At 46.3% G+C, this 25,120-nt stretch overlaps 1 protein-coding gene across 1 annotated transcript in view; it reads right to left on the bottom strand.

The window, feature by feature from the left end:
- The window catches only part of IDO2 (indoleamine 2,3-dioxygenase 2), a 55,802-nt gene that overhangs the window by 29,750 nt on the left and 932 nt on the right, over positions 1–25,120 (bottom strand). Inside the window, exons 2-4 of the mRNA XM_067470647.1 lie at positions 16,866–16,961; positions 8,538–8,657; positions 2,807–2,925 (exon numbers count right to left, since the gene is read on the bottom strand). Of these exons, the coding sequence (XP_067326748.1) occupies positions 2,807–2,925; positions 8,538–8,657; positions 16,866–16,961 (335 nt within the window). The remainder of the gene's footprint in view (positions 1–2,806; positions 2,926–8,537; positions 8,658–16,865; positions 16,962–25,120) is intronic.

The following is a 25,120-nucleotide window of genomic DNA, read 5'->3' as shown; positions in this document are numbered from 1 at the left end:
CAATTTTTTTGGACTGTGCTTCTCAATAAATCCTGCAGCCAGAAGGGAAGTTCGGGGAGAAATCGTCCAAACAATGGGAGAGTTGAAGTTTGGACTAAGGTTCAAGGCTCTGCTCAGCTGCTGGAGAACCTTGAGTAAATCATCACATTCGTTCAGCTTTGGAGAAAAGCAGTGACAAATGTGCTGGTACGGCTGTACCAGGAGTCCAACTTCATTTCTTTCTATTGAGTGTTTGCATGCATTCCACGGGAGCATTGCAGCGCAACCAAATACCTGGGAGTCACTCTGGACCATGCTCTGACCTACAAGAAGCATTGCCTGAACATCAAGCAAAAAGTGGGTGCTAGAAACAACATCATACGAAAGCTGACTGGCACAACCTGGGAATCACAACCAGACACAGTGAAGACATCTGCCCTTGCGCTATGCTACTCTGCTGCTGAATATGCATGCCCAGTGTGGAACACATCTCACCACGCTAAAACAGTGGATGTGGCTCTGAATGAGACATGCCGCATTATCACAGGGTGCTTGCGCCCTACACCACTGGAGAAATTACACTGCTTAGCCGGTATTGCACCACCTGGCATCCGCCAGGAAGTAGCAGCCAATAGTGAAAGGACCAAGGCAGAGACATCTCCAGCTCATCCCCTGTTTGGGTATCAGCCAGCACGTCAACGACTTAAATCCAGACATAGTTTCTAAGATCTACAGCAGTGGTTCTCAACCTGGGGTCCCCAGATGTTTTTGGCCTTCAACTCCCAGAAATCCTAACACCTGCTAAACTGGCAGGGATTTCTGGGACTTGTAGGCCAAAAACATCTGGGGACCCCAGGTTGAGAACCACTGATCTACAGAGACACTCGCTGGAACGCCTCAGCAAGCGAGAGTCCAAAAGTGGCAGGCTCAAACCCAGAACCTCAACCATTGGCTGATACCAAATGAGAGACTCCCCCCTGGGCACACAGAAAACTGGGCGACTTGGAAGGCGCTGAACAGACTGCGCTTTGGCACCACGAGATGCAGAGCCAACCTTCAGAAATGGGGCCACAGAGTGGAATCCTTGACATGCGAGTGTGGAGAAGAGCAAACCACTGACTACCTGCTGCAATGCAACCTGAGCTCTGCCACATGATGCACAAGGGAGGACCTTCTTGCAGCAACACCAGAGGCACTCCAAGGGGCCAGCTAATGGTCAAAGGACATTTAATCAACTACCAAACTCACACATTTTGTATTTTCTCTGTTTGTTTGTTTGCTTTGTTCTGTTAGAAATGTAATATATTTGACTGGCCGCCCTGACACGAGAAATAAATAAATAAATAAATAAATAAATAAATAAATATGCATTCCAAGGTTCCATGCATTTTGCAATAATGTGGCATCCCTTGGTTTGCAATTATAGGACCTATGACCCATCAATCATTGTTAAGTTTTGGTTCCGCCCCTTTCCCCAGGGCTCTTGGAGGAGAGGGAGCTATTTTAGGTCAGTCTTGCATTGGAAAGCTTAGCTACAGGACGTGGATTATCTCCACCTGTAGAGAAGCTTCGTTTCTCACAGCATCTTGAGGAAAACAGTTCCAAAGGACTCCAGCTGGAGAATCTACAAGGCCTTGACTGGTAGGTCTACTCGGGACCCAAGAAGCAGTTTGGAGCCGGGAGTAGAGCTCACACCAGTAACGTTTAGAAAGTAGATTGCCTAAGGAGGGGTTAAAAAGGGTTTTCCTCTTAAAGAAAAGAAACAGTTCACAAAGCCAGTTGCCTGTCCCTTGTGGACAAGATTAAGAAAGCCACCAGTTGATTCAAAGCCTTGAAGTATTTGTTTGATCTGTTGAAGATCTAAGAAGTATTTGATTGTTCGTTGAAGACTTAAGCAATAATAAAGGACTTTGTTAAACCTTTCAAGCTTCTAAAGACTCTGTATAGGAAAATCCTTAGGGCCTCTCACTCGAGGCACCCCGGCTTCCCGCTGGGCACAATACTTCTCAGATTTTCAACAGGTCAAACAAATGCTTCAAGGCTTTGAATTAACTGGTGGCTTTCTTAATCTTGTCCACAAGGGACAGGCAACTGGCTTCGTGAACTGTTTCTTTTCTTTAAGAGGAAAACCCTTTTTAACCCCTCCTTGGGCAATCTACTTTCTAAACTTTGCTGGTGTGGGCTCTACTCCCGGCTCCAAACTGCTTCTTGGGTCCTGAGTAGACCTACCAGGCTTTGTAGATTCTCCAGCTGGAGTCCTTTGGAACTGTTTCCCCCCGGAATTTCATAAGAAACGAAGCTTCTCTACAGGTGGAGCTGATTCACGTCCTGTAGCTAAGCTTTCAACTGTAAGACTGAGCTAAAATGGCTCCCTTTCCTTTCTGAACCCTGGGGAAAGGGGCGGAACTAAAAAACACAACGATGATAGGCAGGTGGCGGCAAACCAAGGGAAGCCACCTTATTGCAAAATGCATGGAATTTTGGAATACATGCAAATACTCAAAGAAAGAAAAGAAAGTTGGAGCTCCTGGTACAGCCTTACCAGCACAATACTTCTATCTATGTACAGTTGCCTGCCTTGTCAGTGTATAACGGCATTGAATGTTTGCCGTATATGTGTTCTGTGATCCACTCTGAGTCCCCTTCAGGGTGAGAAAGGCAGAATATAAATACTGTAAATAAAATAAAATAGATATGTATCAACTCTGTTAGTCGAACCAGAGACAAATAGAATCAACCATTTTAATGTTTCCTGTTAGAAAGGTCCAGCTTGGATTTGATCCCTGCCTTGTGTATGAGATATCTGTGCCGTTTGTCATATATTTACCCATAAGGATCCTTTTTCTTCCAGTTTACTAAAACAAAATCCATATGAAGCAGGATGGGAGGCACTCCTAACGTCTGTGAGATTTCCCAGAAAGGGATGGCGAGTTTGCGGGGCAAGATCTGGAAACACACAAATGAAAATATACATGTATTAGCCTTTGGGCTCTTCCAAGTAGGGCAAACGAGTCAAGAAAATATGGTATTTACTATTTACTAGCCATCCCCTGCCATGCGTTGCTGTGGCCCAGTCTGTGTATATGTGTTTTGTGCGTGTATATATGTGTATATGTGTGTATGTATATATATAATTGTGTAGAGTCTCACTTATCCAACATAAATGGCAAGCAGAACGTTGGATAAGCAAAAATGTTGGATAATAAGGAGGGATTAAGGCAAATTTATTTATTTCTTTACATCATTTCTATCCTGCCCATTTCAGCCCAAAGGCGACTCAGGGCCGCGTACTGACCGGCACCAATTAGATGCCATATATATATATATATATATATATATATATATATATATATATACATATATCAGTTAAAAGCAATTAAATCACATCATAAATACATATAAAATCCATAAAAACTATCCATAAAAACTTCCAGACCAATTCCTCATCTGTTTACATCGTCTTGGCCATTCCGTGTTCGTATTACAATTTTGTGTTTATCTGGTAATACTGAAGCTCCAAACGCTTGCTCAAAGAGCCAAGTTTTCACTCTTTTCTGAAAGGTCAGGAGGGAGGGGGCCGATCTAATATCCCTGGGAAGGGAGTTCCACAGCCGAGGGGCCACCACTGAGAAGGCCCTGTCTCTTATCCCCGCCAGATGTGCCTGTGAGGTAGGCGGGATCGAGAGCAGGGCCTCCCCAGGCGATCTTAAATTCATAGAGCGAGATGCGTTCGGATAGATAAGCTGGGCCAGAAAAGCTGATTAAACGTCAAATTATGTTATGATTTTACAAATTAAGCACCAAAATATGTTTTACAACAAATCAACTGAAAATGCAGTTCAATACACGGTGACGTTATGTAGTAACTAGCCATCCCCTGCCACGTGTTGCTGTGGCCCACATGGGGGTTCTGTGTGGAAATTTTGGCCCAATTCTATCGTTGGTGGGGTTCAGAATGCTCTGTGATTGTAGGTGAACTATAAATCCCAGCAACTACAACTCCCAGATGTCAAGATTCTATTTCCCCCAAACTCTACCAGTGTTCACATTTGGACATATTGAGTATTCGTGTAGAGTTTGGTCCAGATCCATCATTGTTTGAGTCCACAGTGATCTCTGGATGTAGGTGAACTACAACTCCAAAACCAAAGGGCACTGCCCACCAAACCCTTCCAGTATTTTCTGTTGGTCATGGGAGAACTGTGTGCCAAGTTTGGTTCAATTCCATCGTTGGTGGAGTTCAGAATGTTCTGTGATTGTAGGTGAACTATAAATCCCAGCAACTACAACTCCCGAATGTCAAGATTCTATTTTCCCCAAACTCTACCAGTGTTCACATTTGGACATATTGAGTACTCGTGTAGAGTTTGGTCCAGATCCATCATTGTTTGAGTCCACAGTGATCTCGGGATGTAGGTGAACTACAACTCCAAAATCAAAGGGCACTGCCCACCAAACCCTTCTAGTATTTTCTTTTGGTCATGGGAGTTCTGTGTGCCAAGTTTGCTTCAATTCCATCGTTGGTGGGGTTCGGAATGCTCTTTGATTGTAGGTGAACTATAAATCCCAGCAACTACAACTCCCAAATGACAAAATCAATGTTTTTTGAATGAAGGACATACATTGTGTTGTTAGGTATCTTGTGTCCAAATTTGGTACCAATTTGTCCATTGGCTTTTGAGTTCTGTTAATCCCACAAACATGTTTATGAATACCGTGTTTACGAATTTAGCACCAAAACATCGCAATGTATTGAAACAGCTTTGGATCCGGGCAGTAGGCAGACTGCGTTGGATCGTACAGAACATTGGATCAGTGAAGGTTGGATAAGCAAGACTCTACTGTAGATGTGTTTGTGTATATATGTGGCTTATTTATTTATTTATTTATTTATTTATTAACTTTGTTTATAGTGCTGGACTTGACAGGTGCTGGACTTGACAGGTGATATGTAGGGGTTTTTGGAGGTAGGTGCAATGTGCAGACATCCTAAATTTATAACAAAGTGCATTTGGGACATGATGCTAGAAGTTTCCTATTCTGGAAAGGCACACTGGAACAGCCAGGTCTTCAGGCTCTTCCTAAAGACTGCCAACGTTGGGGCTTGTCTGATGTCCTTGGGGAGAGAGTTCCAGAGTTGGGGGGCCACCACAGGGAAGGCCCTGTCCCTCGTCCCCACCAAACGCGCTTGTGACGCAGGTGGGATCGTGAGCAGGGCCTCTCCAGATGATCGAAGGGATCGTGTGGGTTAATATATGGAGATGCGATCATGCAGGTAGGCGGGTCCCAAACTGTTTAGGGCTTTGTAGGTGAGCACCTGCACCTTGAATTGGGACCGGAAGATGAACAGCAGCCAATGGAGCTACTTAAACAGAGAGTTGACCTCTCTCTGTAAGGAGCACCAGGTAACAATCTGGCCGCCGACCATTGGACCAGTTGGAATTTCTTTAAGGAATGGGAAAGAATTTGGTCTGAGAAATTAAAATGCATGTACTCTAATGACTATAAAGAGAACCGGTTGTTGTTGTTCATTCGTTCAGTCGTCTCCGACTCTTCGTGACCTCATGGACCAGCCTACGCCAGAGCTCCCTGTCGGCCGTTACCACCCCCAGCTCCTTCAAGGTCAGTCCAGTCACTTCAAGGATGCCATCCATCCATCTTGCCCTTGGTCGGCCCCTCTTCCTTTTGCCTTCCACTTTCCCCAGCATAATTGTCTTCTCTAGGCTTTCCTGTCTCCTCATGATGTGGCCAAAGTACTTCAACTTTGTCTCTAGTATCTTTCCCTCCAGTGAGCAGTCGGGCTTTATTTCCTGGAGGATGGACTGGTTGGATCTTCTCGCAGTCCAAGGCACTCTCAGCACTTTCCTCCAACACCACAGCTCAAAAGCATCGATCTTCCTTCGCTCAGCCTTCCCTAAGGTCCAGCTCTCACATCCATAGGTTACTACAGGGAATACCATGGCTTTGACTAGGCGGATCTTGGTTGCCAGTCTGATGTCTCTACTCTTCACTATTTTATCGAGACTGGACATTGCTCTCCTCCCAAGAAGTAAGCGTCTTCTGATTTCCTGGCTACAGTCTGCATCTGCAGTAATCTTTGCACCTAGAAATAAAAAGTCTGTCACGGCCTCCACGGTTTCTCCCTCTATTTCCCAGTTGTCAATCATTCTTGTTGCCATAATCTTGGTTTTTTTGACGTTTAGCTGCAACCCGGCTTTTGCACTTTCTTCTTTCACCTTGATTAGAAGGCTCCTCAGCTCCTCCTCGCTTTCGGCCATCAGAGTGGTGTCATCTGCATATCTGAGGTTGTTAATGTTTCTTCCAGCCATTTTCAGCCCAGCTTTGCATTCGTCAAGCCCCGCACATCCTCGCATGATGTGTTCTGCATACAAGTTAAAAAGGTTGGGTGAGAGGATGCAGCCTTGCCGGACGCCTTTCCCAATCTGGAACCAGTCTGTTGTTCCGTGGTCAGTTCTGACTGATGCTACTTGGTCCTTGTATAAACTGTTTTTTAGATGGTATTTAACCCCGGAACAACTAGCCAAGTTCAGTAAAGGGAAAATAGAGGCGAAATGTTGGAATTGTAAAAGAAATGTTGGCACTTTTTTTCATATGTGGTGGGGATGCAGAAAAGTAAAAACCTTCTGGCGTACGATCCACAGAGAAATAGAGAAAATCTTGAAAAAGAAATTTCCTCTAAAACCCGAATGCTATCTTTTAGGATTAACAGATGATGACTTTGACGTAAAAAGTAATGAAAGTAAGATTTTCTTTCACCTTTCTACAGCGGCCAGAATCCAACTGGCTAGACTCTGGAAAACCAGAGAGGTCCCCACAACGGAACAATGGTTAATAAAATCTTATGATGTGATGAATATGGATCTTTTAACTCAAAGACTGAGAGCCCATGGATGCAAAAAGAAGAGCACCGATTGGAGTAACTTTAAGGACTACATTGATGAGAAGATATAAAATTACTTGAAGAAACTGAAAATAGTATAGGATGAGAGCTGATGTTTTATAAGTTAATATGTTTGTTATATAAGAGAGGATTACCTGCCTGTTCAATCTGGAAGTCGTTGTATTTTATATTCCCCCCCCAACTATCCTTCCCCCCCCTTCTCCTCACACCCAACCCCATTCACAACCACCGCCCGCACTTCCCCACCCGACCAGCCCTCCCTTATCTTCCCCTCTCCTGATACGCCCGCCATCATCTGATGTTTTATATGTGTGATGAAAATTTTTGCAATAAAGATATTAAAAAAAAAAGAAGAGGAATTTCTAGCCGTTTTCAAGGGCAGCCCCACGTAGAGCGCATTACAGTAGTCCAATCTGGAGGTGACTAAGGCATGGACCACCCTGGCCAGATCAGCCTTTACGAGGTACGGTTGCAGTTGGCACACGAGTCTCGATTGTGCGAAAGCCCTCCCAGACACCGCCGACGCCTGAGCCTCAAGCGTAAGCGATGAATCCAAGAGGACTCCCAAACTGCGGACCTGTGACTTCAGGGGGAGTGTAACCCCGTCCAACACAGATTGCCACCCTATACCCCGATCCGGTTTACGATCGACCAGGAGGACCTCTGTCTTGTTGGGATTAATCTTCAGCTAGTTCTTCCTCATCCAGACAGCCACCGCGGCCAGGCACTCGTCCAGCACCCGAGGGGCTTCCTTGGAATTAGGTGGAAATGAGTAGTAGAGTTGTATGTCATCTGCATAGAGGTGGCACCCAACTCCAAAACTCCAGATGACCTCTCGCAGCGGTTTCATGTAGATGTTAAAAAGCATGGGAGACAGAATAGAGCCTTGTGGGACCCCACAGGTCAAAGGCCAGGGGTCCGAGCAAGCGTCTCCCAGCTTCACCATCTGGGATCGTCCCTCCAGGAAGGACCGGAGCCACGACAGAACCGTGCCCCCGAGACCCATCCCAGAGAGACGACCCAGAAGGATACCATGATTGATGGTATCGAAAGCCGCTGAGATGTCCAAGAGAACCAGCAGAGTCACACTCCCCCTGTCCAGCCCTCTACGGAGGTCATCCACCAAGGTGACCAAGGCTGTCTCGGTGCCGTGGCCAGGCCTGAAGCCAGACTGTGACTGATCTAGGTAGTTGATGTCATCTAGAAAGCCCTGGAGCTGGGAGGCGACCACCCGCTCCAGCACCTTGCCCAGAAAAGGGAGGTTGGAGATTGGTCTGAAGTTGTTCAGCACCGTGGAGTCGAGGGAAACCTTTTTGAGGAGTGGACGAACCACAGCTTGTTTCAGGTGAGATGGAAAAAAACCCTGCTCCAATGATGCATTAATGATCAACACAAACCAATCAATCAACCCATCCCTGGCCGATTTAATTAGCCAAAATGGGCAAGGGTCTAAAGCCATTTTGTAAAGTTTTGTACATCCATTGCAATGTATTTTTGTTTTTTGGCTTTTTAAGTCTCTTCCGCTGTGTTTTCCAGTATTTTTATGAGTGATGGTCACTTGTTGGCCTGATTGGTGTATTGTGTCCAAATTTGGTGTCAATTCACCCAGTGGTTTTTGAGTTCTAACAGTCCTTACCTTGGCAACCCCTTTTTCGCCTTCTTGCCAAACGTAGCCCATTGTGATGAAGCTAAGGACCAAATGGGCCAGAGCGAGTTCCCGATAACCTTGGAGGTACTGGCTGCTGAGCAAAGGCATCTGGAAGCCAAAAGGCAAGAGAGAGAAGAAAGGCTGCCATTGCAGTGACTCCAACATTCTTAAACGGAAATGAACAGAGAGGTTTTGGCCCAAGTTTGCATTTGCCCAAGCTTACTGGGAAGCTATTATTATTATTATTATTATTATTATTATTATTATTATTGTCAAAAGCTTTCATGGCTGGAATCACTGGGTTGTTGTAGATTTTATGGGCTATATGGCCATGTTCTAGAAGCATTCTCTCCTGATTTCTCTCTGCATTACAATTGATCTTAGGTAAAGGTAGTCCCCTGACATTAAGTCCAGTCATGTCTGACTCTGGGGTGTGGTGCTCATCTCCATTTCTAAGCCGAAGAGCCAGCGTTGTCCGTAGACACCTCCAAGGTCATGTGGCCGGCATGACTGCATGGAGCGCCGTTACCTTCCGGCCGGAGCGGTACCTGTTGATCTACTCACATTTGCATGTTTTCGAACTGCTAGGTTGGCAGAAGCTAGGGCTGACAGCGGAAGCTCACGCCGCTCCCCGGAATCGAACCTGCGACCTTTCGATCAACAAGCTCAGCAGCTCAGTGCTTTAACCCACTGCACCACCCGGGGGCCCCACACAATTGATCTTATATATAGGATATTCACTACTGTGACACTAGTGACCCCTGCAGGATTTCTCGCTGCATTACAACGCAGTTTGCAATAATGGGAGCGTTTACGAGATACTCGGTTGTGGCTCTAGTGGCCCACAGAAACTCTCTCTGCATATTCCCAAAGTACACGGGCAAGAATCTACAGTACGACCCCATATCCCCATATATGTGGTTTCACTTATCCCTGTTTACTAGGCTTGGGCGATCCAGTTCGTTAATTTCATTATTCGTTATTGATTCGTATTTAAATTAGCTTACGATCCAATATCGAGCCATGCAGGAATAGTGTGAGGAATAATTAAGAATCGAAACAATTTTTTCCAATTTTCGTAATTATTTCGTAAATATTTCGTGATTATTTCGTAATTATTTTCGTTTGTCTGGTGCATTATATTGTATATTATATTATATAACTATATTATATATTATATTACTATATTACTATATTATATTATAATTGTATATTATAATATAATATTATATATATAATATATTACAATATAATATATAATAATAATATAATATATAATATAATATATAATAATATAATATAATTATAATATAATATAATATAATATAATATAATATATAATAATATATAATAATATATAATAATATAATATACAACAATATAATATAATAATATAATAATAATATAATATAATATAGTTGTTGTTTGTTTTATCACACCAACAGTCAACAACAGAGGGAGAGGGAAACTAATGCAATCCAGAGCAGGGAACGAGGCCCTAAGATAACTATCCACCACACTTGGCTGTGAAAAACAATCCTTTTTTATTGAAGAAAAATGGTTACAAAATAAAGGAAAAATGCAAGTCAAAAGCCACAGCAAAATCAGCAAACATGAATTTAAATGGACAAAGCAAAACCAAAAGCCTCACTGTGAAATACTGGAACCTGTTAGCAATCCACTAACCGTACTTCATATCCTAGAAATCTTCCCAAACTATGGCCAGGGAACCGGGAGAACTGCCAAGGTCTTCATCAATTCTGAAACGATGCCTGAACTGAGACAGTCAGCCCGGCGGAAGGCAATTAAAATTCAAGAATGGGATCCGTGAACCGCCCTTCTGTTTTGAAGCCAATGTTTTTAATTCTTGAATTCGGGAGGATCGACGCAAACTGAGTGATTTACTCCTGTCTTGCCAGATCTGCCCCCTTCTGTTCTCATTAAGGTTCCCAGGTGCAGAAGGGAGTGAAAGGTCATGGCTTCCCTCTGAAACATTCTCATGAACACTGGTACTTTCATTTTCCAAATCTACAGAAGTTCTTTCCTCACTAATTTCAGGAACATTGGCATTTTCCAAACCTACAGCAGTTTCTTCCTCACTAATTTCAGGAGCATTGGCATCAAAAGGTACATTTCCACTAGCATCAGTAAATATACTTTCATTAGCATCAGGAGGAACAAACAGAGAATCAGGTTCAAGTTCAAACTCAGGCTGAACCCCAACAGAAGCTTCAGAAGTTCCCCCTGTGCCCATTTGGAGGTGTTTTTTTTAGCATATTGCGCAATCGCGTCCGCCATTAACGAATCGATTCGTAATTTACAAAATTTCGGAAATTTTGAAATTTGAAATCTTAAATTTTGGAAGTCCTCAGAATTTCGAAACGCTAGCACACCCTAGAAACGAAACGAGTTTAGAACCAATTTTTTTCTTGATCGCCCAAGCCTACTGTTTACACTTTTCCCCGTTGGACCTCCTGTACAAGCTACACCCTATCTTTTGTGCCACCACCGTTTATTCCACTATTCACTTTATTTTTATACTATCATCCTACCTATACAGAAATTCAAGGACAGGGCCTCAGTACCGCATCGGGTTAAACTGCTAGCTGCAGGAAATCTGCTGACCAGAGGGTTGGCAGTTCAAAGCTGCGAGTCGGAGTGAGCTCCCACTGTCAGCCCTAGCTTCTGCCAACTTATCAGTTTATCAGCATGCAATGTGAATAGATCAATAGGTACCACTGCGGTGGGAAGGTAAAAGGGCGCCCCATGGCAATATGATTGGAGATGTCTATGGACTAGGCCTGTCGGTTTTAGTTCGTTAATTCGTTATTTCGTAATTAAATCGTTATTTTTACCATTTCCGAAGCGATTTCAAAACACATTTTCAAACCCGGAAGGGTTTAAAAATATCGAAACAGCAGCCCCATATATTTTACGAGCTTCAGCTCGTGTCGTTAATGGGATGGAGGCTGCTGTGCTGACTGAGTGCTGCTGCTGGTGCCTGGGAGCCAATCCGGCGCTCCCAAGCACCCCAGCAGTGCACCGTGGCAGAAGCCGGAGCCGATTGGATGGCGCGCGCGCCATCCAATCGGCTCCGGCTTCTGCGCCCCCCTCCTCCTCCTCCTCCTCCTCCTAGCACTTCCTGCAACACAGCTGGGAGGAGGAGGAGGAGGAGGGGGGCGCAGAAGCCGGAGCCGATTGGATGGCGCGTGCGCGCTCACAAGCGGCCTCCGCGCGCCATCCGGCTCCGGCTTCTGCGCCCTCCTCCTCCTCCTCCTCCTCCTCCTAGCACTTCCTGCAACACAGCTGGGAGGAGGAGGAGGAGGGGGGGGCGCAGAAGCCGGAGCCGATTGGATGGCGCGCGCGCGCTCACAAGCGGCCTCCGCGCGCCATCCGGCTCCGGCTTCTGCGCCCTCCTCCTCCTCCTCCTCCTCCTCCTCCTAGCACTTCCTGCAACACAGCTGGGAGGAGGAGGAGGAGGAGGAGGAGGAGGGCGCAGAAGCCGGAGCTGATTGGATGGCGCGCGCGCGCGCTCACCCGAGGAGGAGGAGGAGGAGGGCGCAGGAGCCGGAGCCGGATGGCGCGCGGAGGCCGCTTGTGTGAGTTTTCAGGGCTGTATGTATGACCATGTTCCAGAAGCATTCTCTCCTGACATTTTGCCCACATCTATGGCAGGCATCCTCAGAGGTCTGTTGGAAACTAGGCAAATGGAGAGTTATATCATCTAATATTATCTATGGAATGTCCAGGGTGGGAGAAATGAAAGCCATTCAATGCTAATCAAGGTGACCATTACTGCAACATTCACACTTACTAGGCCTGTTTGATCAAGAAAAAATTTGTTTCTAAAATGTTTTGTAAATATTTACGAAATTTCGTAAATAACAAAACATTTTTTTGGAAAGTTTTGTAAATATTTTAAATATCGAAACAAAAAAACACCCCAATTACGAATCGAATTTAGAAACAATTTTTTTCTTGATCAAACAGGCCTACTATGGACAACAGACTCCTTGGCATGGAAAAATGGAGGCTGGACACTGAATTAATGAGCTGATAACAGAGGGGTATAAATAGAGCAGACACCATTTTGCTCTTTCTCTTTGGTCTTCTCCCTTGCATCTGACTGTGCTAACATGTAAGTGTTATTGCAATGAATGAAATGTAAATAAAGATTAGAGCCGCTGCTGAAGCAGAAACAACTGTCTCTCAAGTCAGTTAATTGGATGATAAAGAAGCAAGTTGGCCAGCAAATTGCACTGATAAAAATGGAACAAGAGCACCTCCCCATGGTCAAAGTTGAGCATCACCTCCAGACGCCAGAGATGGAAGGGGAAGGCCTTGACCTTTGTTTGTGTGTTGTGTGTCATTGTTCACTGTGTAAAAGGCAGTGAATGTTTGCCATATATATATATATATACATACTGTAATCCGCTCTGAGTCCCTCTGGGTCTGGGAAGATAAAGCGGAATATAAATAAAGTATATTATTATTATTATTATTATTATTATTATTACTACTACTACTACTAGCTGTCCCCTGCCACACGTTGCTGTGGCCCAGTATGGTGATCTGGAAAATAAAGTAATGGTTTCTAATCTATGTAATGTGTTTCTGCTTGTGGGTAAACTGTATTTCTTGTTGTTTCTTTGTCAGTGTAGATGTGGAGAGTGTCTAGTTTGCCTACTCTGGAATATGGAACATATAATTGCCCTTCTTTAGGGGTCCCTTTCAAATCTATGATACTATATCTCTCTCTGTGTGTGAATCATATCTGTATCTATGGCTGGATGGCTCTTTGTCAGGAGGGCTTTGATTACGTTTTCTTGCCCTGGTGAAGGGAGTTGGACTGGATGGCCTTAAATATTTTCTGTTGGTCATGGGGGTTCTGTGTGGGAAATTTGACCCGATTCTGTCGTTTGTGGGGTTCAGAATGCTCTTTGATTGTAGGTGAACTATAAATCCCAGTAACTACAACTCCCAAATGTCAAGGTCTATTTTCCCTAAACTCCATGTGTGTGCATATTTGGGCATATGGAATATTCGTGCCAAGTTTGGTCCAGATCCATCATTGTTTGAGTCTACAGTGGTCTCTGTAGGTGAACTACAACTCCCAAACTCAAGGTCAATGCCCACCAAACCCTTCTAGTGTTTTCTATTGGTCAGGAGTCCTGTGTGTCACCTTTGGTTTAATTGTATCATTGGTGGTGTTCAGAATCCTCTTTGATTGTAGGTGAACTATAAATCCCAGTAACTACAACTCCCAAATGTCAAGGTCTATTTCCCCCAAACTCCATGTGTGTTCATATTTGGGCATATGGAATATTCGTGCCAAGTTTGGTCCAGATCCATCATTGTTTGAGTCCACAGTGGTCTCTGTAGGTGAACTACAACTCCCAAAGTCAAGGTCAATGCCCACCAAACCCTTCTAGTGTTTTCTGTTGGTCAGGAGTAATGTGTGTCACCTTTGGTTTAATTCCATCATTGGTGGAGTTCAGAATGCTCTTTGATTGTAGGTGAACTATAAATCCCAGTAACTACAACTCCCAAATGTCAAGGTCTATTTCCCGCAAACTCCATGTGTGTTCATATTTGGGCATATGGAATATTCGTGCCAAGTTTGGTCCAGATCCATCATTCTTTGAGTCCACAGTGGTCCCTGTAGGTGAACTACAACTCTCAAACTCAAGGTCAATGCCCACCAAACCCTTCTAGTGTTTTCTGTTGGTCAGGAGTAATGTGTGTCACCTTTGGTTTGATTCCATCATTGGTGGAGTTCAGAATGCTCTTTGATTGTGGGTGAACTATAAATCCCAAGAATTACAACTCCCAAATGACAAAATAAAAAAAAATCAGTGAAGGACATACATTGGGTTGTTAGGTGTATTCTGTCCAAATTTGGTGTCAATTTGCCCACTGGTTTTTGAGTTATGTTAATCCCACAAACGAACATTACATTTTTATTTATATAGATTATTATTATTATTATTATTATTATTATTATTATTAATTGCAAGACTTCAGCTATAATAGGGTTTAATATGATCTACAGCAGTGGTTCTCAACCTTCCTAATGCCGCGACTCCTTAATACAGTTCCTCATGTTGTGGTGACCCCCAACCATGACCCTAACATTATGAATCGCCATGTAAATAATGATCTGCAGGATGTATTTTCATTCACTGGAGCAAATTTGGCATAAATACCCCGTATGCCCAAATTTGAATACTAGTGGGGTTGGGGGGGGGGCTTTATTTTGTCATTTGGGAGTTGTAGTTGCTGGGATTTATAGTTCACCTACAATCAAAGAACATTCTGAACTCCACCAACGATGGAATTGAACCAATCTTGGCACATAGAACTGCCATGCCCAACGGAAAATACTGGAAGGGTTTGGTGGGTATTGCCCTTGAGTTTGGGAGTTGTAGTTCCCCTACACCAAGAATCAAACAATGATGGATCTGGACCAAACTTGGCATGGATACGCAATATGCCCAAATATGAACACTGGGGGTGTTTGGGGAAAATAGACCTTGATACTTGGGAGTTGTACTTGCTGGGATTTATAGTTCACCTACAATCAAAGAACATTCTGAACTCCACCAACGATGGAATTGAACCAATCTTAGCACATAGAACTCCCATGCCCAACGGAAAATACTGGAAGGGTTTGGTTGGTATTGCCCTTGAGTTTGGGAGTTGTAGTTCCCCTACACCAAGGGTCAAACAATGATGGATCTGGACCAAACTTGGCATGGATATGCAATATGCCCAAATATGAACACTGGGGGTGTTTGGGGAAAATAGACCTTGATACTTGGGAGTTGTACTTGCTGGGATTTATAGTTCACCTACAATCAAAGAACATTCTGAACTCCACCAACGATGGAATTGAACCAATCTTAGCACATAGAACTCCCATGCCCAACGGAAAATACTGGAAGGGTTTGGTGGGTATTGCCCTTGAGTTTGGGAGTTGTAGTTCCCCTACACCAAGGGTCAAACAATGATGGATCTGGACCAAACTTGGCATGGATACGCAATATGCCCAAATATGAACACTGGGGGTGTTTGGGGAAAATAGACCTTGATACTTGGGAGTTGTACGTGCTGGGATTTATAGTTCACCTACAATCAAAGAACATTCTGAACTCCACCAACGATGGAATTGAACCAATCTTGGCACATAGAACTCCCATGCCCAACGGAAAATACTGGAAGGGTTTGGTGGGTATTGCCCTTGAGTTTGTGAGTTGTAGTTCCCCTACACCAAGGGTCAAACAATGATGGATCTGGACCAAACTTGGCATGGATACGCAATATGCCCAAATATGAACACTGGGGGTGTTTGGGGAAAATAGACCTTGATACTTGGGAGTTGTACTTGCTGGGATTTATAGTTCACCTACAATCAAAGAACATTCTGAACTCCACCAACGATGGAATTGAACCAATCTTAGCACATAGAACTCCCATGCCCAACGGAAAATACTGGAAGGGTTTGGTGGGTATTGCCCTTGAGTTTGGGAGTTGTAGTTCCCCTACACCAAGGGTCAAACAATGATGGATCTGGACCAAACTTGGCATGGATATGCAATATGCCCAAATATGAACACTGGGGGTGTTTGGGGAAAATAGACCTTGATACTTGGGAGTTGTACGTGCTGGGATTTATAGTTCACCTACAATCAAAGAACATTCTGAACTCCACCAACGATGGAATTGAACCAATCTTGGCACATAGAACTCCCATGCCCAACGGAAAATACTGGAAGGGTTTGGTGGGTATTGCCCTTGAGTTTGTGAGTTGTAGTTCCCCTACACCAAGGGTCAAACAATGATGGATCTGGACCAAACTTGGCATGGATATGCAATATGCCCAAATATGAACACTGGGGGTGTTTGGGGAAAATAGACCTTGATACTTGGGAGTTGTACTTGCTGGGATTTATAGTTCACCTACAATCTGAACCCCACCAATGATAGAATTGGGCCAATCTTCCCACACAGAATCCCCATGATGAACAGAAAATACTGTGTTTTCTGATTGCCTTTGGTGACCCCTCTGACACCCCTTCGTGACCCCCCCCCCCCCGGGGTCTTGACCCCCAGGTTGAGAAACACTGATCTACAGTTTGGCATATCCACACGAAAGATAGAAGTGCAAAGACTCTGGCACAAGCCAGTCAAGGTGGTCCCAGTTTGGCATATCCACACGAAAGTGACTCTCTAGGATTGGTTTGCTTGGGAGGCAATGGGGAGAGGGCAGAGGCTGAATGTTGAGATCTAAGCCCAGTCAAGATGGAACTTCAATACCTTGTCCACACGTGAGCGGAGCTCGTGGTCCTCAATCAGGTCTGGCAGCTGGCGAGCGATCTCCAACCATGGGCCATAGAAAGGAGGAAGTTCTTGCTAGGAAGAAAACATTGAGGCATCAATTTGGATCAGAGCAATACTAAACTGGGGTTAAGGATATCAGCATCTGGAATTCACAACCAGGGCTTGGGAAAGTTGTTTGGTTGGACTCCATCTCCCAGAATCCCCCCAGTCAACATGGACATTCTTGATGTTCAATAGGCCTGGGTAACAACGCAAAAATTTGTTTCTAAAATCGATTTGTAATTGGGGTGTTTTTTTTGTTTCGATATTTAAAATAATTACAAAATTTTCCAAAAAAAAAGTTCAGTATTTACGAAATTTCGTAAATATTTACAAAACATTTTGTAAAGATGGCGCCCTTTTTTTTCAATATTTTAAAAATATTTTTTAAATTTAATTATTAATTTAGTAGAATAGGGAGGAGAAATTATTATTGAGGGAAGGCAGGCACTCACTCTGGCGGGCCCTCTCGCTCGCCGCTCGTTCGCCGCTCGCCACTCGCTCGCCGCTCGCCCTCTCGCTCGCCGCTCGCCCTCTCGCTCGCCGCTCGCCCTCTCGCTCGCCCTCTCGCTCGCCGCTCGCCCTCTCGCTCGCGGCTCGCGGCTCGCCCTCGCCTTCTCACTCGCTGCTCGCCCTCTCACTCGCCCTCTCGCTCGCCGCTCGCCCTCTCACTCGCCGCTCGCCCTCTCGCTCGCGGCTCGCCGCTCGCCCTCTCGCTCGCCCTCTCGCTCGCCGCTCGCCCTCGCCCTCTCGCTCGCGGCTCGCGGCTCGCCCTCGCCTTCTCACTCGCCGCTCGCCCTCTCACTCGCCCTCTCGCTCGCCGCTCGCCCTCTCACTCGCCGCTCGCCCTCTCGCTCGCCGCTCGCCCTCTCGCTCGCCCTCTCGCTCGCCGCTCGCCCTCGCCTTCTTGCTCGCCGCTCGCCCTCTCACTCGCCCTCTCGCTTGCCACTCGCCCTCGCCCTCTCGCTCGCCGCTCGCCCTCTCACTCGCCCTCTCGCTCGCCGCTCGCCCTCGCCTTCTCGCTCGCCGCTCGCCCTCTCACTCGCCCTCTCGCTCGCCGCTCGCCCTCTCGCTCGCCGCTCGCCCTCTCGCTCGCCCTCTCGCTTGCTGCTCGCCCTCGCCCTCTCGCTCGCCACTCGCCCTCTCACTCGCCCTCTCGCTCGCCGCTCGCCCTCTCACTCGCCCTCTCGCTCGCCGCTCGCCCTCGCCCTCTCGCTCGCCGCTCACCCTCTCGCTCACCCTCTCGCTTGCTCAGCCGGCGCCGAGAGAGGAGAGCTCCCAGCAAGCCAGGCGGCCATCTTACGTATTTCCGAAATGGACGGAAATACAAAATTTGTTGGCGCCTGCCGTTTCGATATTTAAAAACACTTCCAGGTTTAAAAATATGTTTTGTAATCGTTTCGTAATTCAAAAATTAACGAATTTTTTAACGAAATACGAATTAACGAAACGAATTGACCAGCCCTAATGTTCAACTGTAAAATTAATGTGGTGGGTCCGCAGTGGCACAACGAACGCAACAATTGAACTGTTCAATCTGCTGACCTAAAGGTTGGCAGTTCAAAGCCATGAGTTGGGGTGAGCTCCTGCTGTTAGCCCTAGCTCCTGTCGACCTAGCAGTTGGAAAAAAAATGCAAATATGAGTACCACTTCAACAGGAAGGTAATACAAAGGCGCCTATGCCATGCTGGCAACTCAACCAGGAGATGTCTATGGACAACAGGCTCTTTGGCTTGGAAATGGATCAAGAGCACCTCCCCATGGCCAGAGTTGAGCACTGCCCCCAGAAAGCTGGAGCTGAAAGGGGAAGCCTTTATCTTTGTTCTATGTATTTGTCATTATTATCTCCTGCAATCTGTCAATCTTCAGTCCTGCCCTCTGCTGGCAGGACTGAAGACCGACAAATCGCAGGTTCGAATTCGGGGAGAGGCGGATGAGCTCCCTCTATCAGCTCCAGCTCCTCATGCGGGGACATAAGGGGAGAAGCCTCCCACAAAGATGATAAAACATCAAATCATCCGGGCAATGTCCCCTGGGCAACGTCCTTGCAGACGGCCAGTTCTCTCACACCAGAAGCGACTTGCAGATTCTCAAGTCATACCTGACACAACCAAAAAAAAATCTCACTGTATCAAGAATCTTTGCCTATCTGTATTTATTGTAATCCGTTTTGAGTCCCCTCGGGGAGATGGAGTGGAATATAAATAAAGTGTATTATTATTATTGCTTTAACTGCCATGGCTCAATACTAGGGAATCCTGGGAGTTGTAGTTTCACAGTGCCTGACCAAACTGCAACTCCCACGTTTCCAAGTGCTTATGGGATCTTGAGGGGGCCGTAGCAGGTTAAACTGCTGAGCTGATGAACGTGCTGACCGAAAGGTTGGCGGTTCAAATCCAGGAAGCGGGGGTGAGCTCTTGCTGTTAGCTCCAGCTTCTGCCAACCTAGCAGTTGGAAAACATGCAAATGTTAGTAGATCAATAGGTACCGCTCCAGTGAGAAGATAACGGCACTCCATGCAGACATGCTGACAACATGACCTTGGAGGTGTCTACGGACAACGCCGGCTCTTCGGCTTTGAAATGGAGATGAGCACCAGGGTCAGACACGACTGGACTTCATGTCAAGGGGAAGCCTTTACCTTTACCTATGGGATCTTGGGAGTTATGGCTGTACGAAATCTTTAGCCTTCCCTGCCAAAGAGGGCTGGTTCCTCCCCAAACTACAACTCCCATCTTTCCACAGCATTGAACAATGGCAGTTAATGTGCAGTTATTTCTACAGTGTCAATGCACCCATGGTGTCAGCAATTCCAACCCTGACAAAAGGCAACGACAGAGTCATCTCCAAATGATAGCTCCAGATAGCAAAATAATATGTGATGCTGGGTGGGGATGGGAGGGACAAATCTGGAGCATCCATGAGTCAAACTGTCTCTCTTCTGGATCCTTTCCCTGGCTTTGGATTGTCTCAGTTGAGGCGGTTATATAACAAGCGATTTGTTTCACATCAGTTGTCAGTAGATAATTAGAATGGCAGTTTTCTCTCTTTGCGCGACCCGCAAAGGCCCGCCGTGGATCAAACTTCATTAATCCCTAAAACAGCCGAGAAGCCGCATGACGAAAGAATGGCTCCCGAGGTGCCATCAGACTTTAAAACACGAAGAGAGAGAGGAAGGAATGAAGAGGAAACATGTCAAGATCAAGATCCTACTTTGAGGAGATGGAATGTCAAGAAGGGCTGGAGCAATAAGAATAATCTATATATATACAGGGGCGGCTCATCCATTACGCGAAGTAAGCGGTCGCAGAACACTTATTTTTGCCAGGGGCGCAGAGGCGCCTCTGTAAATGCCCCTCGACCGCCACTTGAGGAGCGCCCCCTCAGCTCACAACAGCCCTAGCAGTCCGGGGGGAGCCTTGGCTTTCTTGCCTCACTGCAGGGCGATCCTCTTCCCAAAGGGACCGGGCCCTTGAGCCTCGCCTAGCCCCTCTCGTTCCTCCTCCACCCGGCCACCGGGTGCGTGAGCAGAGCCAGCAATCAATCGTTCTCTGCGTTCGATCCCTTCCCCATGACCGGCTCCCTTTCCTGATCCCCCAGCACTCCACCAACTCCTCTCCTCTCCCCAATTTGCGGGTGGGCCAGGAGGCGGAGCCGCCGCACCTGGCCCGCTTCGGGTCCGGAGGTGTGTCTGAAGACCCAGCGTGCACACCAAAAGACGCCTCTTCTCCTGACTGTCTCTTCAGCCATTGGGACCAAGAGAGAGAGAGAGAGAGAGAGCCCCTCCGGCTGGAGGTATCTCCCACCTCCGCTCCCTCCTTTGTTTTTGCGCCTACCTTCAGGAAAGGTGGGCATCTCCACCTCTCTCTCTCTCTCTCTCTCTCTCTCTCTCTTGTTCCAAATGGCTGAGGAGAAAGTCAGGAGAAGAGGTGACCTTTGGTGCACACGCCGGGGTCTTCAGGCACGCCTCCGGACCCAAAGCGGGCCAGGCAAGGGTGAAAGTGCGGCAAGTGTAGTTACTGGGGTGTATAGTTCACCTACAATCAAAGAGCATTCTGAACTCCACCAATGATGGGATTGAACCAAATATGGCACACAGAACTCCCACGACAAACAGAATATATATATCAATGATTGGTTGGGGGGGGGGGGGCCGCCAAAATACTGTTTGCTTACCGTTGAAAATTACCTAGGGCCGCCTCTGTATATATAAAAAGAGAAAGGGCGTCCAACGGGACAGCAAAACTCAAAAACACCCCGACGAAAATTTACCAAATTTACCATGCACATACCTCAACCCACAAGGTATGCACAAACTGATTCAAAATCCTAAACAACATTTCGACACACTCACAACAACAACAACCAACTGAACGCGCACATGGCACAGTCCCTGGCACGCGCACATGGCCGGCCGACCAACGCACCCTTTGTGCAAGCCACGCCCCCATCCTCCGTCGCCCCGCCCCTACCCTCCCATACGCCCTCTTTCCAACGCACCCTCCTTCTTCTTCCCCCGTCCATGTCCCCCACGTTCATGCCATGCACCCTCCCTCCCCCACCCTGCCCCTAAATGCCCATACCCCAACCTTACCTCCTCCCCCTCCTTCTTCTTCCCCCGTCCACGTCCCCCACGTTCATGCCACGCACCCTCCCTCCCCCGCCCTGCCCCTAAATGCCCATACCCCAACCTTACCTCCTCCCCCTCCTTCTTCTTCCCCCGGCCACGCCCCCCACATTCACGCCATGCCCCCTCCCTCCCTGGCCACGCCCCCCACGTTCACACCACGCCCCCTCCCTCCCCCGCCCCTAAACACCCATACCCCAACCTTACCTCCTTCCCCTCCTTCTTCTTTCCCCGGCCACGCCCCCCACGTTCACGCCATACCCCCATGCCCCCCACGTTCACGCCACTCCCCTCCCTCCCCCGCCCCGCCCCCCACGGAAGGCCATACCCCAACCTTACCTCCTGCCTCTCCTTCTTCTTCCCCTGGCCATGCCCCCCACGGAAGGAAGGAGAGAAGGAAGGAGAGAAGAAGGGAAAGGAGGGAAGGAGAGAAAGAAGGAAAGAAAGAAAGGTAAAGAAGGAAGGAAGGAGAGAAGGAAGGATAGAAATTGTGAGAGAAGAAGGAAAAGGAGAGAAGGAAAGAAAAAAGCAGGGTAGAGAAGGAAGGAAGGAGAGAAGGAGGGAAAGAAGGAGGGAAGGAGATAAAGAAGGAAAGAAAGAAGAGTAGAGAAGGAAGGAAGGAGAGGAAGGAGAGAATGAAATAAAAAAGTGAAAGAGGGGAGGAAGGAGAGAAGGAATGAAAGAGAGAAAGAGGTAGGGAGGGAAGGAAGGAAAGAGACAAGGAAGGGTGGAACCAAAGAGCAAAAGAAGTGAGAAAAGAAACATGTAGAGAAGGAAGAAAGAAGAAGGGAAATAAAAAGAAAGAAAAAGAGGGAAGGAATGAAAGAGGGAGGGAAGGAAAGATAGGAAAAAAGGAGAGAAAGAGGGAGGGAAGGTTGGCCACAGCAATGTGTGGCGGGTACAGCTAGTAATCTATATAAATAATAATGTAATGTTCGTTTGTGGGATTAACACAGAACTCAGAAATCACTGGATGAATTGACACCAAATTTGGACACAAGACACCTAACAACCCAATGTATGTCCTTCACTCAGAAAAACACTGAAAAACAGAGCAGAAGTGACTTAAAAAGCTCCAAAAAGCTAATGACAAAAAGCTAAATGACAATATAGTAAAAAGGGAAGAAAGAGGGAGGGAAGGGGGGGGGTAGAAATTAAGAAAAGAAAAAAGGAGGGAAAGAAAGAAGGAAAGGGAGAAGAAAGCATGGAAACAAAGAGAGAAGGAAGGAAGGAAGGAAGGAAGGAAGGAAGGAAGGAAGGAAGGAAGGAAGGAAGGAAGGAGAAAAAGAGCGAGGGAAAGAAAAAGGTAAAAGGAAGGAAAGTTGGAGAAAGAAGGAAGGGGAGAAGGAAAGAAAAAAAGGAAAGAAGGAAGGAAAGGGGGAGCGAAGGAAGGGGGAAGATATAGAGAAAGAGGGAGGGAGGGAAGGAAAGAAGGAAAGAGAGGAGGAAGAAAAGAGAGCAGAAGAGAAAGAAAAAGGGGGAAGGAAGGAAAGAGAGAAGGAAGGAAGAAGAGAAGGAAAGACGGGAAGGAGGAAAGTGGGAAGGAAGGAAGGAAAGAGAGAGTGAAGGAAGGAGGGAAAGAAGGAGAGAAAGAGGGAAGGTTGGCCACAGCAACAGCTAGTAAGAAGAAGAAGAAGAAGAAGAAGAAGAAGAAGAAGAAGAAGAAGAAGAAGAAGAAGAAGAAGAAGAAGAAGAAGAAGAAGAAAATATGAAACATTTTCTATTTCTGGTTTGAAAGTGTTATTTGCTGTTTCATTGTCCAGTACTTACTAGGCTTGGTTGATCCAAAAAAAATTGTTCAAACCCCGTTTAGGATCTAGGGTGTGCTCGTGGTTCGATTCTAAAGTCACTTCCAATTTTTTTTAAAAAAAAAATATTCAAAACTTTCCTAAACTTCCAAAACTTCCGAATTGCTTCGTTAATGGCAGACGTGCATGCGCAGTAGGAAAAAAACAACACTGGGGAAAGTTCAGGGGATTCTCCCTCCCTCATTTTTAGACCAATCCTGATGAAACTTGCTACAGTGGTAGAACACATGGACCACTGTTAGCTCACCAAATTTCATAATCTTTGACTTCTCTGTGGATTTTTAGCAAATTTTCAAAGTTTTTATAAAAACTTTTGAAAGTGTCATTTCCTGTTTCATTGGGTGGTCTTTACTTTGAAAGTAGTTGTTCTACTCCAGGAACTTTGTGTGGCACAAACGTGTTAAATTGCTGGAGAACAATCCTCCCTCCCTCCATTCCACCCTTTCGTCTTTCCTTCTTTTTTCTTCCTTCTTCCCTTCCTTCCTTCCCTTTTGTCTTTCCATCCTTCTTTCTTTCCTCCCTCCCTTCCTTCAATCCCTCTCTCTTCCTCCATTCCCTTCCACCCTTTCATCCTTCCTTCCTTCTTTCCACAAAAAGGTGAAGGGTATGGAGAGAGGGAAGGGAGGGAGGGAGGTAAAAGAGAAGGAAGGAAAGGCAAAAGGGAAGGAAAGAAGGATGAAAGGGAGAAAGGAGGGAAGGAAGGGAAGGAGGAAGGAACAAGAGAAGGAAGAAGATAAAGAGAAGGGAGGGAAAGAGGGAAGGGGAATGAAAGAGAGAACGGATGAAAAGGTGGAAGGAGGGGGGAAAGAGGGTGGGAAAGAAGGAAGAGAGGGAGGAAATAGAGAAGGAAAGAAAGACAAAAGGGAAGGAAAGAAGGATGAAAGGGAGAAGGGGTGAATGGATGGAATAAAGAAGGAAGGAAGGAAGGAAGGAAGGAAGGAAGGAAGGAAGGAAGGAAGGAAGGAAGGAAGGAAGGAAGGGGGAAGGAAAAAGAGAAGGAAGGACGAAAAGGTGGAAGGAGAGGGGGGAAAGAGGGTGGGAAGGAAGGAAGAGGGAGGAAAGAGAGAAGGAAGGGAATGCAAAAGAGAAGAAAAGAAGGATGAAAGGAGGAAGGGGTGGATGGAAGGAAGGAAAGAAGGAAAGAAGGAAGGAAGGAAGAAGGAAAGAGAGAAGGAAGGACAAAAAGGTGAAAGGAGAGGGGGAAAGAGGGTGGGAAGGAAGGAAGAGAGGGAGGAAAGAGATGAGGAAGGAAAGGCAAAAGGGGAGGAAAGAAGGGGAAAAGGGGGAAAGGAAGGAAGGCAGGGAAGGAGGAAGGAAAAAGAGAAGGAAGGACGAAAAGGTGGCAGGAGAGGGGGGAAAGAGGCTGGGAAGGAAGAAAGAGGGAGGAAAGAGAGAAGGAAGGGAATGCAAAAGAGAAGGAAAGAAGGATGAAAGGGGGAAGGGGTGGAAGGAAGGAAGGAAGGAAGGAAGGAAGGAAGGAAGGAAGAAGGAAAGAGAGAAGGAAGGACAAAAAGGTGGAAGGAGAGGGGGAAAGAGGATAGGAGGGAAGGAAAAGAGGAAGGAAAGAGAGAAGGAAAGGCAAAAGGGAAGGAAAGAAGGATGAAAGGGGGAAAGGAAGGAAGGCAGGCAGGGAAGGAGGAAGGAAAAAGAGAAGGAAGGACAAAAAGGTGGAAGGAGAGGGGGGAAAGAGGGTGGAAAGGAAGGAATAGGGAGGAAAGAGAGAAGGAAGGGAATGCAAAAGGGAAGGAAAGAAAGAT

Source organism: Anolis sagrei, chromosome 7 (assembly GCF_037176765.1).
Source record: "Anolis sagrei isolate rAnoSag1 chromosome 7, rAnoSag1.mat, whole genome shotgun sequence".
Classification (NCBI taxonomy): Eukaryota; Metazoa; Chordata; class Lepidosauria; order Squamata; family Dactyloidae; genus Anolis; species Anolis sagrei.
This window is presented reverse-complemented; position numbering and strand designations above follow the sequence as displayed.